The sequence below is a fragment of the Diadema antillarum genome, unplaced genomic scaffold (genome assembly GCF_040938485.1).
Source record: "Diadema antillarum isolate AM-2024a unplaced genomic scaffold, OU_Dant_1.0 scf00000143, whole genome shotgun sequence".
Classification (NCBI taxonomy): domain Eukaryota; kingdom Metazoa; phylum Echinodermata; class Echinoidea; order Diadematoida; family Diadematidae; genus Diadema; species Diadema antillarum.
In genome coordinates, this window is record NW_027271032.1 from 930,807 (window position 1) to 957,058 (window position 26,252).

Consider the following 26,252-nt stretch of genomic DNA (forward strand, 5'->3'; position numbering starts at 1 on the left):
CCAAATTTTGAATGCGGATAAATCACCTCTAATTTGATGTTATGTTTCTGCAGTAATTGGCGACGTACTCTGTGGTTGAGCATGAATCGTGACTTTTTCTGTAAAGTCTTCTGCTACTGAGCTGAGCTTATGTACTGTTGTGCAGAAGGATTGAACCCGTACTCTACCTCGGAGCTCGCCTGGTCGCGTCGTCTGCGTTGAAACCTCTCGTTGGTTTTTGCCTGATGTGCGGTGTGTGGTGGCACAAAGTGTCCCCACTTGCGCATGTGTGAGACAAGTAAGTATGTTTTTCTTTGACATATTTACATGTGTATATTATGTATATGTAGACATCTGGGGTTTTCCAATGTAGCGGTACTTAAATTTTTTCATCATCTACTGTCCAGAAGAGCCACCTGGCGTATGTATTTTATGCTCGCCGCCGGTGTTGCTGTTTGTGTTGGTGCAAGTCAGCGCGGCGGCGGCGCGGGCGTTATGTCATTATGTGGATGGATAGGCTAGGCATCGCCACTCGCTCGTACTACTAAAGTAAAAGTTACTGTGCTGCAGGTCGTAACGTAACGTCGCTGTATTTTGTGTGCATTTATGGTACGGACTGCGATTTAAGTGAAGTGTACCATGTGTACTGTTGTCTACATCACTATCACGGAATTTGTTGTCAAATTTACGCATGGACCATGGTGTAAATGAGTGGGGGCAAGGATACATCGCCCATATCGCTTGAATCCAGCCCGGCGGCTGGCGCGGGGCCGGGCTCGGGGACGTGTGGCGGGAGAAGGAGAAAGAAAGACACGAAAAAGATGCCAGCAATAACACCACCATCACACATACATTTGTACCCCGATACACTAGCGGTCTTTATACTCTTACGACTCCTTTTGCCCGCGCGGCGCGGCGGCGTGTTCCTCCTTCGGTTTGCATGGATGAAGTGCAGCTAAGCAGAGCTCAGCTACTCGTATCTATAAAATGAAAGAAAAGAGGGGGCGCAATTCAGGCATTCAGCACTGCATTACGACTACACAAGTCCTAAACTACAACTGAGACAGTAGACCTAACTAGTGTTACACTAGTATTAGAATAAAAAATATCTGATCAACATTCAGCGAAGTAAAAAAAAAAAAGAGGAAGACAATATCAATTTCATATTTTAGCTGCTCAATTATCACCCACAGTATATCAGAGATGCCAACTTGTCCTTTACTCTCTCAAAATATAGGAACCTATCTCTAGGCCCTAACGTTAATATTTAAAAGCATTTTTATGGATGTCTTTTTTTCCCTCCAATTTGTGCTGATCTGTTGTGATTTTTTTTTTTTTTTCATAGGAAGCAACATGTTATCAGGATGGAATTTCCATAAACTTTTTTACATATTCTAACACTGATATAAGAGCCATGTTCAGATGTTCAGGACTCAATATCAGCAGTGGCAAGGTGGCCACAGGCCACTAGTAAAAGTTGATGTTGGGCAACCAAATTTCCTTTTTGGTGACGCGATTGGGCATTAATGATATGGTGTTCTTTTTATTTCAGGCCCTGCATTTCTTTTTCAGGCCACCAAAATTTCCTGTTAATTTGAAGATTTTAGTGACCTGAATGGGCCACAATAAATAAATAGATAAAAATAATACTGTTGACCCCCAATACATTGTATGTTTGTTCTCTCGCTCAGTGAAGGGTGTGTAGACTGCATTAAAAATTAAATATTGTTATAATCATGTACATCTAAGTGGCCTTTAATCTGTATGCTGATAAAGAGAACTTGCTTTTCAGGGCAGCTTTCAAAGAATTAATCATTCTGTACATGAATTATTAGTTAGTGGAAGATTGTCCAAGTCAGAACCTTTTGGCCAAATTGATTTATGTGCTATCACTGGATTAATTTGTGGTTTCGTAAGTGAAAGTTTTGAAACTTTAATTGAGTACCCACCGGTAAGATGTGTATGAATTATTAGTATAAAAATACACAATTTAGACGGACCCAATTTTGAAATGCCATTTGTTATGAGTTACAGCGTATCTCAATAATTGAACATCAAAAAGTATCCATGTCTGCCAAGTTTTTTTGATAGACACATTTTGAGAACATTATGGGTTCCGAGTGAGCCAAATGGATTGAATATCATAAAGATACTAAGTTCCTTCTTTTTGTGAGAAATTGAGCAAGATTTGTTTCAGATGGCAGAAATTGTAATGACACAGTTAATAAAAATAGTGTCATGGGAGATGAATAAGTGATTTTTTATGCCTCCGCCATGAAGTGGTGCCGGAGGCATTATGTCTTTGGGTTGTCCGTCCGTCCGTCCTTCCGTCCATCCGTCCATCCGTAATGCATTTTGTGGACAGGGTAACTATCAAAACCTTTTGAGGTATCCTAATGAAACTTGGCATGTACAATGTATGTGTATTAAGGGGTGAATTTGTGCCTATTAACTTTTGGGTGCACATGCTCAAGGTCAAAGGTCAAGGTCAATGCCAAATGCTTAAAATTTCACTATTTCCCCCATATCTAGATGCAATGCCTGAAGATATTTTCTTGAAACTTAGTGTATACATGTACTACCCAATTAAGATTCTCTGGTGAAAGTTTGGGGTCATGAGGTCAAAAGATCAAAGGTCAAAAGGTCAAGTAAAATGTTAAAGTTTCGCTTTTTCTCTGTATCTTGGAAATTGTTCAAGGTATCTTTATGGAACAAAGTATATATGCATGTAGGCCTACTGACTGGCAGTGGTTATGTGGGAAATTTGTGGTTCATGGGGTCAAAGGTCAAGGGCAATACCATTACTTCAAAATTTTCCTTATAAATATGCAATGCCAGCAGGATTTTTTTTTTAAACTTGATGTATGCATGTGAAGGGTTTGTTTGCAAAAACCGATAAGTCCATTTTTGAAGATTTTGAAGTACAATCTCTGTCATAAAGTACAAAATAATACCTTTTAAATGATATATTGGTCATTACATATATATATATAGAGGTACAGTGTATATTTTTGAAGTTATGGTCAAAAGAAGCAAAAATTTTCTTATTATTCTCTTTATTTTGCTTGACCTTTAATTGCAAATATCTCCATTTGGCAAATATGGACTTATCGGTTTTTGCAAACAAACTCTTCATGTATAACCCACTAGAGATTCTCTGGGATTTATTTTTTTTTTTTGCCAAGAAGGTCAAAAGGTCAAAGATCAAGTGAAAGTGCTGAACTTACTTCTTTTTGCCATATCTCGGAAGTGGCTCAAGTTATCTTTAAACTTAGTACATTTGTTCTGCCTGACAGTGATTCTCTTGATGAATCAAAGACCAGATGGAAATGATAACAATTTACTGTTCAATACAGAAATTGCACTTTTTCTCCATACCTTGAAAATAACTCAAGTGCGTAAACTTATGAAAGGGTCAATGTGGAAGTTGAAGTTCTTAAATCCCCAAATACATGCTCTTCTATTCATCCAATTAAACATAGGTCAAGGAAGGTGAACATTAGATACATTTGTGACAAACATGTCATTTTAATATTTTGTCAATTTGTGAAAATGTAATCACACAGTGTCCACATGTACTATAGACCTATTAGGAGAATCATGCGTTATGGCGGAGGCATACCAGTCGCCATAGCGACATTTCTTGTTGATACATGTGGGAAACAGCTTGGAAGGTTCGGTCTGACTTGTAGGCTTTACAGTAAGTTCGCATAAGCCCGAACCTCGTCCTATCTGCAACTTGCATTTGAATAAGAAATCTTCTTGTTTTTATGCCTCCGCCACGAAGTGGTGCCGGAGGCATTATTCCTCATGAATTCATTTTCCAAAAACATTTTGACGTACAGTGTACACGTATTTGCAAAGTGGAGTATTGTCTGAGCTATAGAAAATTTCTAGTCCATTTCACAGCAAATACAGAATTCGATTACGTTTCAAAGTGGTCCAATGTTGCCATTTAGTCTCAAAATGCTCACTTTTGTCACACAACATGGGATGCTATGTCAACACAACTATACCGTAGAACGGGGTGAAAAGGGACGGCGAGGTGAATAGGGACAAAACCGCGAAAAGTTTTTTGAATGTGCATGTTTCAAATTTGCTTGAACTTTTTTTCTTATTTTTATCACAGGATGGAAGGACCATCCAACAGTGTCCAGAAAGTGATCCTTCTGATGTGAAAAATTTTTTAAAGGGTACTGGAGGTCCAAATAAAAAGTTTTTTTTTAAAAAATCACAAAAAAATCAGGGCGGTCAAAACTTTTCTGCTCCTGTGACCATTGATTAATGAAATTCGCTAAAAAAGGTTCATGAATCTAGCCTATTAGGTCCTACAACACACCTCTAAATTTGAAATAATTATTTCAACAGGAATTTGTGACAGCACATTTTTTCTTCTCTTGGGCAAAAAATCAGTTAGACTGGAGTGAATAGGGACACCATGGTGTGGTTTGATTGGCCCTTTAAATTTTCTCTATGATTAACTATTATAAAGTCATAAATTGCTCTGAAATGTTGTTATATCCAGCTATTTCCAAAAGTGTGAATTTTTATTCTACATCTCTTGACAAGAGAGCAATAAGATCTTTGGATATGTGGTTTCACTTTTGTATACATAGATGAGAGTGAACTTTGCTGTCTTAACCCTAACTTGGGGAGGAAGGGTCTGGGAACCCCGGCCCCACCCAACCTCTTGGGAATTTTTTTCACTGCCTAAGACAGACTAGGACTTTTCCACTTGTATTTTATGACCCTTTTCTCTGTCTTCTGCATGTTTTAATGCCAATAACACATCTGTTTGGGTCAGACCCATACTATAGGTGCCAGCTTATAATTGCTGTAAGAACTCCCAAAATATCCCCGACATCATAAGAGTCAAGTTACACTGAATTTAGAGTGTATGAATAAGATTGTACATCATGATTTGCCACTTGAAGAAGAAATGGGTTAATATTTGAGTGCGATTCAATGGATTAGTAAAGTTTTGACTTACCATACTTTTCAATCTTAACCTTTGACCTGATGGGTCACATTTTTTAATATCAGCTCTTTTTGTTGGGCTGTTGAAATTTTTGTCAAAGATTGATTAATCAATGGAATAGATTGCTCTCAAATGTTTGTATATCATTTTTAAACTCTGTAGTTGTTCCCTTAATCCAATTCATTGGATGCATTGAAAAAAAAAATGCCTCCAAACAGCTTTTCTTGGATCAAAATTAGTGTTGTCCCTGTTGACTCCAAATTTGGGGTCAACAGGGACAGCATCATTTTATCAAAAAACATACTTTTCCCCCAAATATTTATTTTCTTTCACAATACCAAATTAAAGGTATTTTAGGTGGACATAAAATTCCCACATAAGATTGAGTCTCTGGGCTGCATGAAAAAAAGTACAATCATGAGAACTTTAAATTTGTCCCTATTCACCCCCGTTTTACGGTAATTTATTATGTTTTCCTTGTTTTCTGCATGTGTACTAGCAGTATGTCTTGTGTTGCCTTGATGTAAGGTGTCTACTCTCTAGACAGTCTCAAAGGGAAGTCGAAGGAGTTTGCCTTTGTGTGCATTTTTATGCCTATATGCCCGAAGGGTGCCAGAGGCATTATGTTTTTGGGTTGTCTGTCCCCATTTGTTTATGCGATAACTTGAGTGATATTGAATGGAATTTTACCAAACTTGGTCCAAGTATAAAGTATTACTGGGCAATTACTTGAGTAGATTTTGGGTGGAATCGGCAAGAGGTCAAAGGTCAAGGTCAAATGCTCAAAATTTCACTTTTCCCCCATATCTATGCAATGCCTAAAGATATTTTCTTGAAACTTATTGTATGTACTCAAACTACCAAATAAAAATTATCCAGAGAGTTTCAGGTCATGAGGTAAAGGTCAAAGGTCAGGTGAAAAATTTTAAGATTTCACTTTTTTTCTCCGTATCTTGCAAATGGTTCAAGGTATCTTCATGGAACTTGGCACTATATGCATGTACTGACTGGCAGGGATTATCTACGTAATTTTGGGATCCTTGGTCAAAGGTCAGGGGTCAAAGGTCAAGGTCAACTCCTCAAAACTTAACTACTTTCCTCATATTAATGCAATGCTTGCAGGATTTTTCTTGAAACTATGTACCCTAATGGAAATTCTCTGGGAAATTTCCTGCCAAAAGGTCAAAGCTCAAGTGAAAGGGCTATACATGTTGTATTTCACTTTTTCCTCCATATATCTTGATAGTGACTCAAGGTATCATGAAACTTAGTAAATACCTGTTCTACCTGACAGTGATTCTCTTGGGAATTTTTGGGTCATAGGCCAGGGGCAAAGGTCATGTGTCAAATACCAGGCTAAAATGCAAGGAAATTTTTCTAAATACTGAAATTATACTTTTTCTTCATACCTTCAAGTAAAAATCCTCAAATCCCTAAATGGGCCATTCTCCGAAAAAGTGTGCAATTACCATTGTACAAATGGCAAAAACTCAGCATCAGAGATTTCATTCATTTTTAATCAATTCAGAAACTTCAATCCCTTAGGAATACAAAACAATCAATGGGTGATTTTTGAGAGCCCATACTTTTTCTAGAAACATTTCCAAACGTAGAGGCCTTTTTATGCCTCCGCCACGAAGTGGTGCCGGAGGCATTATGTTTTCGGGTTGTCCGTCCGTCCGTCCGTCCGTCCGTCCGTCCGTCCGTCCGTCCGTCCTTCCGTCCGTCCGTCCGTCCGTCCGTCTTTCCGTCCGTCCGTCCTTCCGTCCGTAATGAATTTTGTGGACAGCGTAACTAAAAAACGTTTTGAGGTATCCTAATGGAACTTGGCATGTATGTGTATTAGGGGGTGAAGTTGTGCCTATCAACTTTTGGGTGCACGTGCTCAAGGTCAAAGGTCAAAAGGTCAAGGTCAAATACGTAAAATTTCACTATTTCCACCATAACTATGCAATGCTTGAAGATATTTTCTTGAAACTTAGTGTATACATGTATTACCCAATTTAGATTCTCTGGTGAAAGTTCGGGGTCATGAGGTCAAAGGTCAAAGGTCAAAAGGTCAAGTAAAAATATTAAAACTTCACTTTTTTCTCCGTATCTTGGAAATTGTTCAAGGTATCTTCATGGAACATAGTACTAGTATATATACATGTACTGACTGGCAGTGATTATCTAGAGAATTTAGGGTTCATGGGTCAAAGGTCAGGGGTCAAAGGTCAAGGGCAACACTTCAAAATTTTACTATTTCCCTCATATTTATGCAATGCCAGCAGGATTATTATTTTTTTTTACACTTGGTGTATGCATGTATAACCTAATAGAGATTCTCTTTTTTCTTCTTTTTTTTTGTTTGCCTCAAAGGTCAAAAGGTCAAAGATCAAGGAAAAGTGCTGAACTAACTTTTTCCTCCATATCTCAGAAGTGGCTCAAGTTATCTTGAAACTTACTACATATTTATGCATGTTGTGCCTGACAGTGATTATCCTATGAATTTTAGGGTCAAAGGCCAGATGAAAATGGTAACAATGAACTTTTCAATACAGAAATTGCACTTTTTCTCCATACCTTGAAAATTACTCAATGCATTATAAACTTATGAATGGGTCAAAGTCAAGTTAAAGTCCTTAAATCCCCAAATACATGCTCTCCTATTCATCCAATTAAACCTACAAATGTAGGTCAAGGAAGGTGAATATTCAATATATTTGTGACAAACTTGTCATTTCAATATTTTGCCAATTTTGTGAAAATGTAATCACACATAGTCTACATGTACTATAGACCTATTAGGAGAATCATGCATTATGGCGGAGGCATACCAGTCGCCTTAGCGACATTTCTAGTTTGCATGTTAAAACCTTATCAGATACGTTACTAGAGGTAGCATCTTAGAAAACTGCTGATTGTCTGCTTATTTCATGCTTTAAAATGGCAATGCTAATGTAAAACTACAAGCTTAAACATACCTGCAAACATCATGGAAACATTTGGAGTCAGCCTTGATCTAACCTGTAATAAAAAATGATCATAATTTATAAAATGAAGGCTAAATAAAGATCAAGAACATGTGATACATATTTCGGCTTAGAATATGTTGTACCCTAATCTAACTTTTTACCTGCATTTGAATTATATCAATAATATCATTGATTATGTATGAAACTTTATGAACAAGTATTATACTTCTCATAAATAGCAAATGCCAGGTAACATCTCTGCCAGATTAAATACATTTCGGATCGAAAGAAGAACAGTGTGTGGTAACGTATCTGACGCATCAGGCGTTCCGTTAGTATACAATTTTAAACCCAACACCAATCATGCCAATATATTCATTTCAACTTGTTAAGAACATCACAGTATGATTATTTTCGTTAGAACACTGCACTTCTAAACGTAAAGAATGTTCTCGTCATATATAGAAGATTAGATTATAACTCTTCAATAGAACTTTGAGATATATATATACATTGTACGTGAAGTACAAGAGCCAAGCAGGCACAAATCCACAATACTTCTTTTCTTCATAGTTCCGAAATTTTGTTATTATGATACATGGAAGACGGTAAGAATGAAATTGGAAAAGATTGATGCAAATGATACACATGAATTCAATTTTCCTTTGTTCCTGTTTGTAATAGATTAGGTCTCAATAACCAATAAGCAATGGTAACATATCTGACAAAGTATTTATGTTCACTGACATAATAGACTACCGATTTACATCAAACTCAGATCACTCAAACATGTGATTCAAAAACCTGATGTAAAACGTTATAGACATCAAATCCTATTGTCATTTTCAGAATATAAACCTACAACGAAGGAAGTGCTCTTGACTTTAACCATAATACCAATTCCATTTTATATAGATAAGATGCAAAATTATAATGAACAAAGGTAGACCGTTCAAGTAGTTGCGTTTGCTGTGAAGTTGAAAAAAAAGGTGGGTCCCACACTTCGGCCATTAAAGTCTTTCTATGTTATCGTGAAACAAAACACACACACAAACACAACAAAGCAGAAATAAAATGAATTTGTAACGTATATCTGATGGCACTTTTTGTAAATGCCACAAAAAGGGATAGTACAGTTCTGGTTTAGATGAGTATTTAGGTTTTAACTTTTTGCAAGATAATCGAAATCCACACTAAATACAAAATACTTCAGAGCATACAACTCTATGAAGAATTAAGTAGGCCCTATTTATTTCATGAAATCGGTTTTGAAACGACTGAGACGAGATGTCCAAAATAAAGAACAAGAAAGATGTCCAAATAAAAGTAGTTGAGCCATCACATTTTGTTAGGACCTCTTTCTTTTATATACTTTATTTTGGATATATCAGCCATTTCAAAACCGATTTTCATCAAATAAACTTCTAATTCCTCTTAGAACTACATGTCTTCTTAGCAAGTCATATAGAGCACGTTGTCAACTGGTTAAATCTGTGCGCAAAAGCGCATTGCTGTTAACCTTGCTGCACGATACATTTTATTGGTAACATATCTGACATGTTGGATGGTAACGTATCTGATGCGACATTACCGTTTTCACACTAATATCTACAAAAATATTCAGTTTCTCCAACAATTCCTGTTGTGTGATTAATCATTACCTTAAGCATTAAAAAGTATCTGAGCTTTGTTTTTATTTACAGCATACTTTTTTCTAAATGAAGCAAAGTTTAAGTAACGTATCTGATATCAGCTCATCGTAGCATTAGGCTTCCGCGGCTTCAGATCAGTATATTTTTTCGTAATAAGAGATTCAGTGAATAAATCATGTTTCCATGGATACGTTAGGTTGACTTTAACACATGAAACTACACTGCCATGCGGCATTTCTTTGATCTTCTCTCAAGAGTCTAAAAAAGGGTAACATATCTGACTGTGATTTGGGGACATACAATTGTAAATGATCTCTCAGAGAAATATCAAAACATCGTAAATGTAATATTATTTTTCATTCAGGCACTCGAGGGGAAATGGGATGAGGTACAAAAAATTTGATTTGAATGATATGTTAACAAGTAACAACTTGTTATACATTGTAAAGCACTTCTTTGTCTGGTGACATGGGGTATTTAAGGCTACATCAAACTTCAGATATTTCTTATATGTGACCCTGCACCTCAAAACAAATAAAAAGTCGCCAGACATGAATTTTTAGTTAAGACCATATTCTGAAAGAGCAGACTTTAAGCTTTAAAATGATGTATAACTCAAATCAAATGGACTCTCCTAACCTATCTAAATATTGGAAAGAAAGCACAAACTCAGGAAAAGTGTGAACTGAGAAAAGAGGCTCTGAAGTACAGTGTCTATTCAAGCGCTTAATCTTTACCAAACCGTGCTGGCTGTGCGATGAATGGGACAAAAATCAGGAAGTAAACCACCAGAGTAACAACAATGAAGGGATTATCAGATTAAAATGAAATTAAGCATGCCTCATTAACACATTCTGTCCATATTTGATGCCAACTTTCAAAGCAGTAGCACTATCCTTTCAAAAGTTATTAGAGTTGAAAGTGAAGAGTGTGGACAAGGTTTTTCAGAAATGAAAAAGGGATTCTAAAGACACACCTAATCATACTATTCTACCAAAAATGTTCGAGATAAACTGCTAAAAAAACACACTTCCTGCCCGTTTTATGATACCAAATTTTAGCATAATGTAAAAGAAGACCCGTTCTTTCAGAAAATATGAAAAAGTCAAGTTCGGCTAGGTTGACCCATTTCACTTATTTTCAGTCCTCACGCAAAATCAGTGTGTGCGACTTTATGTTCGTTTTGAGGTGCACGGTCACATATGTCCCAATAGCTTTATTGCTATGTATTTTACAGACCTGTCTAACCTCTCAGATGAATTTAACTAACAAAAATTGATTTCTGGGGAACAAAATACCAATTTAAGCTGTATTAACATGCTGACGACATGAAAATCACAGTTTTGCACACTTTTTAGGAGAATGGCCCAAATACTGTACATGTACATCTGTACGACAATATAGCAAACCTAGTTCAAGGAAATTTATAAGTAAACATTCAACACATTTGTGACAAACCTGTCATTTCAATATTTTGCCAGTTAAATGTGAAATTGTCATCACACATTGTCAAGACATTGTACTACAGACCTATTAATTGCTAGGAGATCCATGCATTATGGTAGAGGCATACCAGTCGCCATAGTGACATTTCTTTGTTTTTTTTTTTGTTTTTTTTTTTGTGCCGTAAGCTGTAGCACAGTAACTGTCAGTTCATTCGGTATTTTTCAGGAAGGTGTCTACATACTTTTGTGTATATATTTTTATCATGAAAACAACCCATAAACTGCTGAGGGCCGCTGATGTAACCCAAAGTATACATCTTGTACCATTTTGATGATATCTGGTATTTTGGTGAAAATGCATATATTAGTACTGTCAGAAATTTATTCATATCATGTGAGTGATAGAGAGAAATATGAGATTCATTATAAAAATGAATTTTCACAGAGTTTCTGCAAATGATGTCAAAATATATGTTTTTGCACAGAGTACCACAGAAAAAAAAAATGGGACTACACGGATATTGCAGGTTCACTATTACAATGTACATTGTATCATGCTCGTACAATGAAAAGAGATACACTTGTAAATTTGATTTGGATTTTTATACCTTATAGATATTCTGTTTGGTTACCTATACATTGTAAGATGCTTAATAATCTACAATAATTTGAATGATTTGAATTTGAAAAGTGTCGTAAATTGTTCATATATCTTTAAAAATTCATGTTAATCAGAATGCTAATGATGAAATTTTGTGTTTGACATATTATTATTGTAATGTTCATGTGATATTTGAAATTTATCAAAGGATTTTTTCCCTCTTTTTTTTTTGGGGGGGGGGGGGAATTTTCAGTTTACCCTCTTTTAAATGGTGTATAACATGGCAAAAACACTGAATACATCTTTGTATAGTTTCAAACAATTACAGTTAGATGACATTGGTGATTACCTAGGTGGATTGTGAGGACTGGCTGGTTGTGTGTGGACCTTCTGTCTAAAATGAACATTGGCTATTGAGGCAGCAATGACCAATGATTTTGGTGCAGTGACACCCACATTACACGAAAGTTACATGTGTGAGGGTGTTTACAGGGTAGACTGTTTGCGACCCAGTGTGGGTACTGGTAATTACATACTAATGCCCAAACAAAATGATGTGTATGACAAATACAATATTTGTTTTAGATCATGATTAAGCAGGTCCTTACATTTGAATGAATTCTACAGCAACCATCAAGTCATCAAAATGATAAAACCGCCCTTTTATGCACACCTACAGTACATTTACTATGCATTGCGACATTAAAGTGCTAATGACCAGTCATAATAATCGTAGTTATGCAGGGCTGCTATCTATGAGTGAGAGTTTGGAGTGAGACACTGTGAGGTAGTGATCAACTGACTAAACCTGAAGGATCAAAGCAATCATCACATTGAGGAGGGGGGGGGGGGGGGGGGTGGGGTGGAAGGGTGTCTCTCCCCCAGCCCACCAACCCAGCCCCTTTGCTTTGTCAGGGAGCTTTGACAATTTTGCATTACATGATTAATTTTAGATGATGCACACTGGTGCATACTTCAGTAAGATTTCAACACATGTACATTGTATGCATACACTGTACCATAAAGAAATAGTGTGCCTGTGGGAAAATCTTGAAAGTTTGGCCTTGGACAAATTGAATGTTCAGATTTTCAGGGACTTTGGAGACATTTTTGTCCCCGCCGAACGAGTTCAAGCAGGGGACTATGAAACGGGCTCCGTACGTGTGTGTGTCCGTGTGTGTGTCCATCTGTCCGTCTGTCCGTCTGTGCATCTGTGTGTGATCAAAATGTTCAATTTGCTACTTCTCTGTCATTTATGAGCCAATTTTGATTCTGTGTGCTTTTTATGAGAGCACTACATGGGAGCTTTGAATCTTCTGCACAGAATTTCAGTTGTGACCTTTGACCTTGACCTTTGACCTATATTGTACATTTTGCTACAAAATGCTACTCCTTCGCCATTTCCAACCCGATTTAGATTCCGTTTGCTTTATGTGATGGCACTAGTTGAGGGCTTCAAATTTCTACACAGAATTTTGACCTTTGACTTCTTTGACCTTTGACCTTGATTTTTTGACCTGTATTGTACATTTTGCTACAAAATGCTACTCCTTCGCCATTTCTAACCCAATTTTGATTCCGTTTGCTTTATGTGATGGCACTAGGTGAGGGCTTCAAAACTTTTACGCAGAATTTCGACCTTTGACTTCTTTGACCTGACCTTTGACCTTGATTTTTGACCTGTATTGTACATTTTGCTACAAAATGCTACTCCTTCGCCATTTCTAACCCGATTTCGATTCTGTTTGCTTAATGTGATGGCACTAGATGAGGGCTTCAAAGCTTCTACACAGAATTTTGACCTTTGACTTCTTTGACTTTTGACCTGTATTGTACATTTTGCTACAAAATGCTACTCCTTCGCCATTTCTAACCCAATTTCGATTCTGTTCACTTTATGTAATGGCACTAGGTGAAGGCTTCCAAACTTCTACACAGAATTTTGACCTTTGACTTTTTTGACCTTTGACCTTGATTTTTGACCTGTATTGTACATTTTGCTACAGAATGCTACTCCTTCGCCATTTCTAACCCGATTTCGATTCTGTTTGCTTTATGTGATGGCACTAGATGAGGGCTTCAAAGCTTCTACACAGAATTTTGACCTTTGACTTCTTTGATCTTTGACCTTGATTTTTGACCTGTATTGTACATTTTGCTACAAAACGCTACTCCTTCGCCATTTCTAACCCAATTTCGATTCTGTTTGCTTTATGTAATGGCACTAGGTGAAGGTTTCCAAACTTCTACACAGAATTTTGACCTTTGACTTCTTTGACCTTTGACCTTGATTTTTTACCTATATTGTACATTGGCTACAAAACGCTACTCCTTCGCCATTTCTAATCCGATTTCGATTCCGTTTGCTTAATGTGATGGCACTAGGTGAGGGCTTCAAAACTTGTACACCGAATTTTGACCTTTGACTTCTTTGACCTTTGACCTTGATTTTTGACCTGTATTGTACATTTTGCTACAAAATGCTACTTCCGGCGGGGACATATATTACCCACCGCGGAATTTCTACTTTTCCTTTTTTTTTACTTTTGGTTTATTGATACAGCGTGATAATTCTTTCATCACTGTGAGGCAGTTCAAATTTGCTGAGTTGCGTGAGTCTCACGCTAATTGCATGAGAGTTGGCAGCCTTATTAGATAACCGTAAAATTAAATCTTAGGCCAAATGAATGTCTGTTCATATGTGTGTTCTCAAACAATCACTTGATGTATACAGGAACTGCTGTTATTTTACAATAATCATCAAACACTATTCAGTGAATAACCAGCCTAAGTTGATGTACATTATATGCCTACCTGTACATCAGTTGGAGAGTTAATTGACTGCTTATAAAATATGTCTTGTTTGTGATGAAGAATAACTGCTGCCTTCAGACCATGCAGAAACTGCAGATATTCTCTGATTTGAAGTGTACTGTTCACCACTATTTCTGATCATTATGCAGGGTTATGACATTTGATCACATCAAGTATCACTTCAGAGAAAAGGTATAGATTTTGGGTCATCCCATGCAAAGCATGTGAAAAACAAGCCTGTACTCTGGATTTATAGCATATTTTCTCCTGTAGGATGTCTTTAATATTTGTGTGTACCGATATATGACATAAATTACCATCTCAAAACCATTACAGGCTTGTGTTTGCTTTCAGTTCACGCCAATGCTTTGCTGCAAAAATTCATGGCTCACCTTTTCCTTCAATGAGCATCAGATTATAAGTTTGTGCTCTGTTTTGCAAAGTTTTTGTGTATGATTTTTATTTTGTGTCCTTTTCTCTTTACTACAAATTACTTGCAGGTGACACTTGGCTGTTGTACAGTACACTCACTGTGTTCACTATCTCTGGATTCCTTCGAGAATGGACTCTGCACAGGAAAAGATAGTCAAGCAACAGGCTGTGAAGTGTCCATGATTGTTCTGTGAGTGTGGGAGCTATGAATTCAACAGTTTCTGTGGTGTGCTCTGGACCATGGAAAAGTAATGTTTCAGTCAGAATTTCTCGAAAGGGAAATGAGTGCATGAGGTGATTCTACTTCAGGTAGGTATCTGCATGATACCTAAAAATGGAACAACAGGCACAACCAGAGGGTGGAGTCACCGATGAGGTATCAACAGACGCTGACAGGATGTGTAGTTCTGGTAGTACAGATGCATGCAGAACGAAACCCCAAACAGAAAATGTGGGTGTAGAAAACCTGTCAAAAGAGAATGACAAGGTGAGCATTCTTGATGATACAAGTGCAAACTCAGTCTTGCAAGAACCTCAAAGCAATGATGTCACCCATGGAGACAATATGAATGTTGGGAAAGGTGACAAACTGCCAGATAGAGAGTCCACCTGTCAAGAAAACCATTCTCAGCAGAAAGATACAGCAGTTCAAGAATCGCCATTGAAGGATGGAGAAGTGGAAACGGCCACCATCATCCCAAATGAACTGACTGATCCACAGAAAACAGGTAGTCTCTCTGATACTGAAGGCCAAAACCAGGATGATTCAGGGAAGTGTGAATTAGATCAGCAGTTGACTGGTCAAGAAAAACGGAAACCAGATACAACAGAGGAACCTGCTATGGAAGAATCAAGGAAATCTGTGAACACAAACCTCTCTCCTCCCAAAGAAACAGCCAAAGAAGATGATGAGGATGATGATATCATTGTTGTTTCCCAAACACCAAAAGATCAAAACAAAAAGCCAGCATTTACAAGTATGTATAAGTGTGTGCGATGTGGACACATCAGTCCATCAAGAGCAGAGCTCAACAAGCACCTTCTGCAGTCTCATAAACTTATCATTGTCTCTAAGCAGAAGTCAGTGGATTGCCTTTTCTGCAATAAGAAACTTGACATGGCAGATTTACACAAACATCTACGAAGTGTTCACAAAGTTTTGCTGGTGAAAAGCACTGACAAGAATGCAGGTAGTAATGACACAGAGAAAGTACAGAGTAGTAAAGCTGTGTCAACTGCGGTGCCAACAAATCAGTCTAAACCTTCTGAAGAAGTAATAGACATTACAGGTAATGATGAAAAAGACAACACTGTGAAATTAAGTCTGAAGAAAAATAGAGAGAATGTGAAAGCACCTGACGGATGTACAGAAAAATCAAAGACTGCTAGGGTAGGTGGTAATCAGACATCAAAAGGCATCGAAATGCAGATCTCTAATGCCCAGGAAGGCAGAAAACCCCCAGAATATAATCAAAGCCTTGTCCTGCGTAGAACACCAAGAAAAGTTACTGCTCGGAAGTATACAGAATATACCAATTCCAGTTCAGATGATGATGGTGACGATGATGATCTATGTGTAATTGATGACAATGAAGATGATGAGGATTACTCTCCAACCTTGTCAAAAAAGCAATCAACCACTACATCTAAAAGAAACAAAGGAGGGAGCAGCATTAATGGCACACCCACAAGGCAGAACAATGCAAGGCCACATGAGAAAATAGGACCCCTCCTTATCCCAAGGGAGGTCAAGTTACAAAGTAAACAAGGCCATGATGTTATTGCTAGTCTGAAGTCTCCTGCAGTCCCCAAAACAAGTGCTGGAAACTCAATCACTAGTGCAAGTCAACCACAATCTCAAACCACTCCTTCAAGTACAGTTCCAGTCGTTAACAGCACTCCACCAGCTGCTCCAGCACCTGTAGCTTCTCACCAGCCTTCAACATCGAGTTCCAAGCAACTTGTGCATGTTAATGGTCAGCTTTATCAAATGGCTGAAAAAAACGGAACAAAATTCTTGATTCCACTGAGTGGTGGTAGACCGCTAGCAACTCCAATCCAGCCACGTGTAACAACACCTGCAATGCCAAGTGCAAATGTTATGCCTTTAAGACCTACCCAAAAAACTGTTTTAGCTCCTATCATTGCACCACAGGGAAAGACCACACAAACAACAGTCAGACCACAAGCTACATGCCCAACCCCAGGTGTCTCACCACAGCTTCTGCAGTCTTCCTCAGTAGTAGTTCACGTTCCAAGTCCGGCTCCAATGCCTGCAAATGTGCCATCTAGTGGAAATGTATTGGTGCAGTCAAACTCTGGCCAATTACTGTCTATTCCAAAGTCAGTGCTTCTTCAATCCTCAACTCTGCAGCCAGGCCAAACTCTGCTGCTCACAATTCCTCCAGGAGCTGTATCATGCGCAAACACGTCAGGCGTTGTTCAAGGCACTCAGTTGCTGCTCGGTCCAGGTTTCCCACAAGGCAACCAAGGTACACTGCAAAGACCAATTCTACGAATGACTACTTCTGCAACAACTCAACCAAGCACAACGTCATCTGTAGCTTCAATGGCCTCTGTTCAGAAACCTGTGAAACTAGCCCCAACAACTGTTCCCACATCCACTGAACAGGGGAGCACAGCCAGTAAGATTAGCACAGCCAGTAAGATGAGCACTACCAGGAAGGTGCCTCAACTGCCAGATACACCTTCCAATGCAACTTCAAACTTCAGAAAAGGATCACGCAAGTTGGAAAATACTCCAAAGGAATCTCCTGTGAAACTACAAGTATCAAAGGCAACTCCTGCACCTACAGTGACGATTGCAAGACCAAAAGAAGTTTACTTACCAAATGCTCACAAGACGGATGGTTTGTTTGCCCTTGAAGTATGCTTAGACACTGCAGCATTCCCAGGTCGTGTGACAAAGGAAGAAAAGAAAGTTGCTGTTGTGGTACAAGAAAAAGTGACTGTGTTTGAAGAGCCGCCAAAGAAGAAAGATCTGGCTGTGAACAAAAAAAAGCCTGTTGATGCAGAGCTGTCCAAAATTGTAGTAGCTGCGGCAGCTGCAAGAAGTAACCTTGTTCCCAATGACCTGGCCAAGTTGTCTGATGAAGTGTTCTTTGAATGTGCAAGATGCAATGCATGTTTTCCACAGCACCTCCAGTTGGCACTCCACATGAAACATTGCAGCAAGTTGGCACCATCGACAACCTTGACCACAAAGATTTATGCACCGCTTGCAGTACTTGAATCTTTCTATGAGCCTTGTGAGCAAAACAACTTCTATGTGACATGCAGAATTTGCCAGTCTAGAATCATCAGAACAAGTCATGGTCATGTTGTTAGGCAGTTTCATCTTGCTAAGCACATCCAACCCAAAGTAGAATTGAACATACTTCCAGAAACAGAAGAAGGCATGTCTGAAGGACGGAAGTGCAAGCCGTGCACTGATAAGGCACTGGAATGGGTTGACTACATTGTGCCTCCATTTACAATGGAAAATGCACCCACTTCAGCCAAAGAAGGTTCACTGTATACCTATGTGACAACCGAGTCCCATACATCATCTCACCTTGTGAAGAAAAAGAAGAAAAAGAAGAAGCATAGACACTCAAGGAGCGACAGTGATGATGATGATGATTGCCTCAGGAAAGCTTTGCGGCTTGCATCACTCAGATCCAGTTCATCAAGTGCGACATGCTATTATGGTTCCTTACGACCCAAAGATAATACAGCACTAATACATGGTAGCAGTGGCCATGGTGCTGCAGGCAGTATGTCAAATGCTGGTAATCGCCTTAGGGGTGGCAGAACTATGATGCGTAGCTTTAAGACTCTGCAGTCTCCAAATAAAGTCAAGTCTACCCTGACAGCATGCATTCCAGTGAAAGCAAAATACAAATCTAGATGCAAACAAGGCGAAAGTACGCGAAGATGGAATAATGGGAAGACACGATCTCAGTTACGCTCACACTGGAGACGACCTTCACGTAGGTTCGCTGATGTTGACAATTGTGCAGTCTCAACTCACAAAGCTTCAGAGGATGTCATCCAACTCAGTTCAGATGAAGATGATGTGGTAGATAATGCAGTTGATGGCCCAAACAATGTTTGTGATCAGGAAATGGGAAACCAGGGAGTTCCATCAAAATCAGGTAGTCCTGTTACATTGACTGAGGATGACATATCGGATTACTTGCAAATCATTGATGAAGCTGACGACATGCAGACTAATGGATCAAAAAGTGTGATATCAACTTCTCCAGAGGCCAAACAAGCCCAGAAGGACTCTTCATCAGATCTGCTTGATTATTATGGAAATGATGTAGACTCTACACTCACATGTGAGCCTCTGATCATGGAGCCAGAACAGGTTCTTTGCTACTTCAAGAAGAGCTCAAGCACAAAGATGATGTGCCAGTTTCGCAATTGTGAAACTGAGGTGAATAGGACTATCCGAGCCATGCTTGCACACATACGAGTCCATTTCCAGATACTGGTGCCATTGCAAATGCTTGCTAGCTGTGGATCACGGTTGCCAAGGCAGTCTATTCCAAGACCCCTTCGCTTGACTTTTAGCCAGGTACAAGCGCATTTCACTCTAGCTGACACGCAAGAAGCCAATCTTCACCTTGGAGAAGTACAGCAAGTGTACACATGCATGTGGGGTAATTGTGCCAGGTCAAAGTGCTACAAGAAGACAATTTGTTCCCATCTGATCAAGCATATCTTTTTCACGCTCATCTCCAAAGAAGATTACCAGTCCATTTCAAAGACCATGTCGGCTTACTCTCCAGCAGACGACAACTTAGTCAGAAAGTTAAGGATTGTCGCTATCAACAAGTTGGGGCATAAGGTGTGCAAAGTCATCAGTGTTCCCAGCTCACAGACACATTCCTCACAGACACTGAAGGTAGCTATCAAAAAGGCACTGGATACTGGCTCAGAGCCTCTCAAACTTCCTGCCAATGTCCTCTCTAACATAGCTGCAAAATTCGCTGCAACGCAAGAGGAGTCCCGTGACTGTTCGTCTCATGCCAATACAGAGAAGCAGACAATGGTAGAGGAAGCTGAGAGTGTCTTGACACAAGCAGATATTGACAAACTAAGAGAGAAGTTCCCCAGCCTCGTGACCAAATGGAAGATTGCAACAACTCAAGAGCCTCAAGAATCTGGAGAAGAAACACTGGTAGACAAGGGGGAGATGACATTTGACTGGATGCCCAAGATTTGCAATGTGAGATCACTCAGGACTCTGACAGAGTCAGAATCAGAAGGAAAAGCTTCCTCACAGCAGTCTATCATTGGTAGAAAATCAACAAAGACTGAAATGCCAAAATGGAGATCCCTTATCCGAAGGAAGGTGCCATCCTGGAACATTTGTGTCAACTCCCACAAAGGAGCTCTTGCTGTGAAAAGGAGAGTATCCCATGATCCCCATAATGATAATGCTAGTCCGAAAGACACTGATGTGACAGCAAGCAAGAAGAGAAGACTGACACATGAAGTCCAGGAGAATAGAGGAGATGTAAGTAATGGACAAGGTGCAGATGGAGAGAATACAAATCAGATATCGATTGAGTCTTCTAATGAAGCTGCAACTTTGCCAGCTACTACTTGTGATAGTGACAGTCTTGGAACGATCATTGGTGCTGTAGAAGAAGGTCAAGGCAGTGATCAAAGCCATGGGAAAATAGCTAGCAACAATCCCAGCAGTGGAACAAAGCATTCTTCTGATTCTGGTGGGGGAGTGATAGATACTGAGGCTATGTCAACACTCATGAAGGAACCTGGGAAGACTTCAGAAAGCTGTGGCACTCCTCAACAGAGTAAGTCTGAAGCAGTTAGTATGCTGTGTGATCAGGAACATGTTTCTTCCAGGGCAGCTAAATTCCACCATCGGAAACGGTTAATGTTTGGACTTTCATCTTCAGAGATTGTCAAATTCTTCAGGCTTAGAAAACCAAAGAGGGACAAACAAATAAGAGTGAAAGGAAGAGGATTTGGACTGTGCATATTCCGATGCAGAATAAGGAACTGCAGATACTTCCAAGAAGCAATGACAATGGATCGGAAAGTTGATATCGTGAGAGCTCTTGCCTGTCACTTACAGGACAAACATGTAAAGGGAAAAAACAAACCCATGGTCTTCTATTCCTCGACAAAATCTCCTGCAGTTCCGAGGAAAGAATTCCTGAAGCTTTTCAAAGACGCATCAACTCATCAAGACTTCAACAAAGTAAAGATCGGGGACAAGTTTTGTCACGTGCCTTTCCCTAAAACAAGACTCTGTGGACTAGGGGGAAGAAGAGTGAGATTGAGAGGTCGTTTCTACAAATGTCTAGCCAGTGGGTGCAGCTTTGGTTGCGCCGGCACTAATCGTCAAGTCATGGTCAATCATCTCAGGGCTCATCTCTCTCAAGCTGCACCACAAGAAGAGAACAAAACACAAGACTGCAACCTTTCTGTGAGGTTAGTAAATCTTTCTTTACTATGATATATACTATGTATGTCAGTACTTTCATAATGTTTTGAATTTAGAAATGTTGATGTAAGTAAGTTTGATAGATTTCATCCTGTTTTCCATAATGGACTCCAAGATGGTGTTGCATGAAGTTGCTGGGTTACTGATAGTTTTTCATACTTTTGGTTTATATTGGTTAATAGATAATTTGCTGTGTATCATGTCAAACATGTGGCATGTGAAGTGATGTGGCATGTGATGTGATATCTCCAAATTTTGCTGCAGGTTGTACAACAAGTATGTTTGAAAGTGCATTATCTTAGTGCTTTGCAGTGCATCTTCTTCTTTTTTTCCTTTGATATATCTGTAGATTTATAAACATGAGCATATAAAATCATCAAAACTGAGAGTGCATACATTATTGTATGCTGAATTTTGACAATGTACTTGTACCCTGAGGAATATGATTTGATTTGATGATTTGCATTGATATGTTAGAAGCATAGCAGATGAGACCATGGCATATCAATCGGGAGGTCCACTGTTTGAGCCCCCCAGGGGCAGCAGTTTCCCATTGACAGGGCTTTTTTTCATCACGGCCTCGTCCTGCAAAAGGGACTTTGAGTCTCCCATCCCATGGTTACATGCTTACAAACAGCCATTGCTTCCATGTCAGCAATGTAAAAGAAATCATAATTCAATTAGTAGCCCAATTGCAAACCCACCTTCAAAGTCAATCTTGTATGTATTATTGTTTCATGCAGTGAAAGTAAGGAGGGACAGAATGATCCAGTCAAAGGGGAGGTTCTCACTGCCGCTCCAAGCCACAGAGATGCAGAGTCTACACCAGTGGAAGATCAAGATGCTCTAGCACTTGAGGATGCTGCACATGGTGGGACTGGATGTTTGCCAAGTCAGTACCAGGAGGAGCCAGCCCCAACCCATGCAGACACAGGGGCACAGCAGTGCCACGCCCAGGATGCAGACCCTCTGTCAGAGACGATAGAAGGTCAGAAAAGGATCATTCATGTGTTGATAGAGACAAAAATAAACAGGTACAGTCAAACCTGTCTACAGTGGCCACCTACCGTATGTGGCCACTGAAAAAATCCCCCCCCCCCAAAGAAAAGCCATGTTTTTTTGCAGCCACCTGTCTAATGCAGCCAGCAGCCGGCTATTTTTTCCCCAGGAGTAAATTCTAACCTGTCCATTGATTGTAGCAACACACCCCACACAGAGCCGCAACCAAGCTGATGATTCAACATGTTTTCTGCATTGCAGCAATGTCGGTCATTTATGGCTAATGCTCATTGCCACCGATGCATTCAGTAATTGCAATGCACTAGTGAAAAGCTTACTTTCTGCGCTGAGCTATGACTCGACCAATAAAGGTATTGTTCAGTGCATGAAACACACATGTGCATACATATATATACACATTCATTTTCATATACATTTAAGTACATTCCTACAGATGTTTATAACAATGCATGTACACTATACGTGCAGGCAATGTACACGAAATGTCGGAAACCTGTCTATAGCTGCCACCTGTCTGTGACGGCCACTCTTCATTTCCTTTGGATGGCTGCTTTGGACAGGTTTGACTGTTGTCACATTAACAGGAGAGAGTTCAGTTAAAACTCTGTGTAAAATAGTCATTAAGATTTGATGTCGTATTGATGTGTATTTTGTACTTCATAACTGACATCAAGATCTTTTTTTTTTGGGGGGGGGGGGGGTACAAAAATTTGTTTACATTAACAAACCAAGCTGTTTATAGCTATATCAATCATCTTGATGCGCAACCATGTTATTTATGTGCAAGTCATGATAGGGTATATTGTATTTGTTTTAAATGAGTGTGAGGTTAAACAGTAATACGTAACAAGTGGATCAGCAGTTGCCAAATGACTCTTTACTAATGTTTGTAAGTGTAATAATGAATTTTTGTTTTGTCTTCATCTTGATTCCCATCAATATCCACAAAGAGGGAGAAACAACCAAGACTGAAGAGGAGTCAGCAGGGGAGAATCATCATGAGATAATCCCCATGGATATAGAACATCTCTCTTCCAGACCGCATTCCTGTGAAATAGAAAGTTCCCCTCCAGATGCTATGGACACACTTGACAATCTACCAGAAGGACAGGAGGAACCTGTAGCCAGTGTTGATGATGCAAGTTCAGCGTATGCAAGCGGGAATGGAACACATAGCAGAGTAGGCATGAGTGATGAATACATTGAGCCTGAATGTGTGGAAGATAATGCACCAGGACTGGATGGTGAGGAACTCCTTGATATTCCAGAGGGTAAAGACTGTTCTGAGGGGAATATTGTGACTGGAGAGGTGCACACAGCTACTGAGAACGAAGTGATGCATGATTGTGACAACAAGATGGCACAACTGAATGCTTTGCCTGTACCTGAGAGTGTAGGAGAAGAGCACACAGCTACTGAGAATGAAGTAATGCATGATTGTGACAACAAGACGGCACAACTGAATGCTTTGCCTGTACCTGAGAGTGTAGGAGATGTACACACAGCTTCTGAGAATGAAGTAATGCATGCTTGTGACAACAAGACGGCACAACTGAATGCTTTGCCTGAACCTGAGAGTGTAGGAGAGGTGCACACAGTTTCTGAGAATGAAGTGATGCGTGATTGTGACGAGACGGCACAACTGAATGCCACACCTGTACCTAATAGTGCAGTTAACTCTGATACCTCTTCCCTTAAGTCTATGGATAAGCTCCTGGACCACCAGGGGGATACAATCAACATGTTTTTTGATGACTTGGAGTCCTACTTCATGAGCTACACAACCGACCTCCCACAGGGCAAGTGCTTTGGCCTCAAGTGTTACAAGTGCCCCAAGTGCGGGAAAGCTGATCTCCGTGGGGCTAATCTCACAGAGCACTTGCAGAGCCATATTGGCAAGGAAGTGCGCGTATCCTTTGTGGATAGCATCAGCATAAGTGACCCTCCTCCACTGGACTCGTTAGTGAAACAAGCTGCTCTCCAGCAGAGAGAGGAGTCGACAGCCGAGATGTGCAAGCCAGATTTGGAGAGTGGTGGGAGTCCGCTGCACCCAGAAAGCTCAGGCCATAATCTTCCAGAGCAGTGCACGAGCAACGGCCCTCATGATGATGGTGATGATGGAAGTGTGCTCTATGTAACTGAAAATGACATCATTGACAAGTACTTCACCAAGGGCCTCAGCACCACTTCGGGGTCTCAGAAGCCATATCAGCTAGAATTCTTCCTGTGTCGCAAGTGCAGTTATCGAACAATCACCATTATGGATGTTCCAGAGCACATAGAACAGCATGTGAAGAGGAAAGTCTGTCTCAAAAAATAGTACTTTTTTTATAGTGCACATTCACAAAGGCATTGTAGCTCCTTTTGCAACCTTTATGTTACACATGCTGTAATGTCATACTGCAGAAATGCCAAGTCCTCAAGCAATTCCACTTCGATGCAAATATGCTTCCTACAATGTGCTTGCTTGCAGAGGACCTGCATATAGTATACATTTCAGCACAGGCAAAAGGAAGAAGCAGGAAAGGAATATATTGGGATTGCACTTTTTTTTTCACCAATGCCTTTGTTTTTTACTCAGTTTCACCCACTACCAACACAAATTTTTGAATGCCATCCTAATGTGTCATGGAAAGCAGATGTTTGTTCGAAAAATTATGGAGACCAATTATTTGCGACTAATTAATGAATGTACTTATCTAATGTGCAACCGTTTATCATCATTAGTTTGATTGCTCTGTACAATACTATACTTTTATGGGCATTACCTTAGTGGTATCTCATGAGGATGCTGAGTCATTGTCACAAGAAATAGCATCACAGTGACCACAGGCTTTGTTTGTAGAAATATCACTCATTAGCCTTTTGCATATGAAATATTTTGTTCATGCATGACACACTTGCTGGAAAGCCCTTGTGCTGGTTTTAGAACGAGGGATTTACACAACATTGTTGATTGCATACAGTCCAGTAATGTTTGACTGTGTAGACTTGCCAACTTGAAACAGAATTACTGCAACTTGCCAAATACCAACTGCACTCAAGTATGCCAACAGAGATATGGTTATTTGGGACTTGTAGAATAACATTTACACACATTTGTAGTTTAAACCAAAAGTGACAAAACTTGCTTATGTGATTGCTGATATGAGCATTAATGACATGTGAAGTGCTGTCGTGGCTTTTTCGTACATTTCACTTCAGCTACATTTTGGCATCAGGATATGTTTAAATGGGGTCATTGCAAATCCTCAGAAAAGAAAGACATGAATGATCATTTGTTCAGTAGATTTGTTGTAAGATTGTTATATTGATAAGGAGAAGTGTTGCAACACACACACACACACACACGCACACACACATGCACACACGCACACACACATGCACACACACACACACACACACACACACACACACACACACACACACAAAGAAATGTGTTGCAACATATTTGTGGCCCTCTTTTCAGTGTGGTGCCATGATCAGTCTGGCAAAATACTTTGCCAGATGATGAATGTTGGACTGCCAAGTGAAAACTTTTTACTTTTATCAGCTGTTGCTCAAATCTACTCAAATGCTTAAGTTGTGTATCAACAACCCAAAGTGGTTACTCACAATGCACCCCACTTCAGTGATTGTGATGCATTCTTCTGTCAAGGGATATTAAGACTTGATGTTTTATATACGTGATTGATGTTATGAGAAAAAAAAATGTCAATGTGTCATTCATCTAAAAGGAGACTCAACTAATGCATGTATATGTGATCATTTGATGGTAAAAGAAAAAGTCTGTCTTGCTATTTAAGAATTGTGATGGCTTGACATTATGCACATTTTTTCTTTCTTTGAAGAAGAACATGCATTAGTACAGTGGAATGAGGAATATT

At 39.4% G+C, this 26,252-nt stretch overlaps 1 protein-coding gene across 1 annotated transcript; it reads left to right on the forward strand.

Annotated features, from left to right (window-relative positions):
- LOC139721412 (uncharacterized) lies at window positions 1-25,687 on the forward strand. The gene is made up of 4 exons (XM_071632728.1): window positions 1-277; window positions 14,927-21,332; window positions 22,089-22,333; window positions 23,316-25,687. Exons 2-4 carry the CDS (start codon window positions 15,193-15,195, stop codon window positions 24,683-24,685), a joined length of 7,755 nt encoding a protein of 2,584 aa, XP_071488829.1. The 5' UTR covers window positions 1-277; window positions 14,927-15,192; the 3' UTR covers window positions 24,686-25,687.
- Window positions 25,688-26,252: the final 565 nt, after the last annotated feature.

Bases quoted from the DNA above. Each gene is read 5' to 3' on its own strand.
- LOC139721412 (XM_071632728.1), top strand. From the start codon at position 15,193: ATGGAACAACAGGCACAACCAGAGGGTGGAGTCACCGATGAGGTATCA. The intron at 21,333-22,088 runs GTTAGTAAATCT...TGTTTCATGCAG, and splicing joins GACTGCAACCTTTCTGTGAG to TGAAAGTAAGGAGGGACAGA. The intron at 22,334-23,315 runs GTCAGAAAAGGA...ATATCCACAAAG, and splicing joins TCTGTCAGAGACGATAGAAG to AGGGAGAAACAACCAAGACT.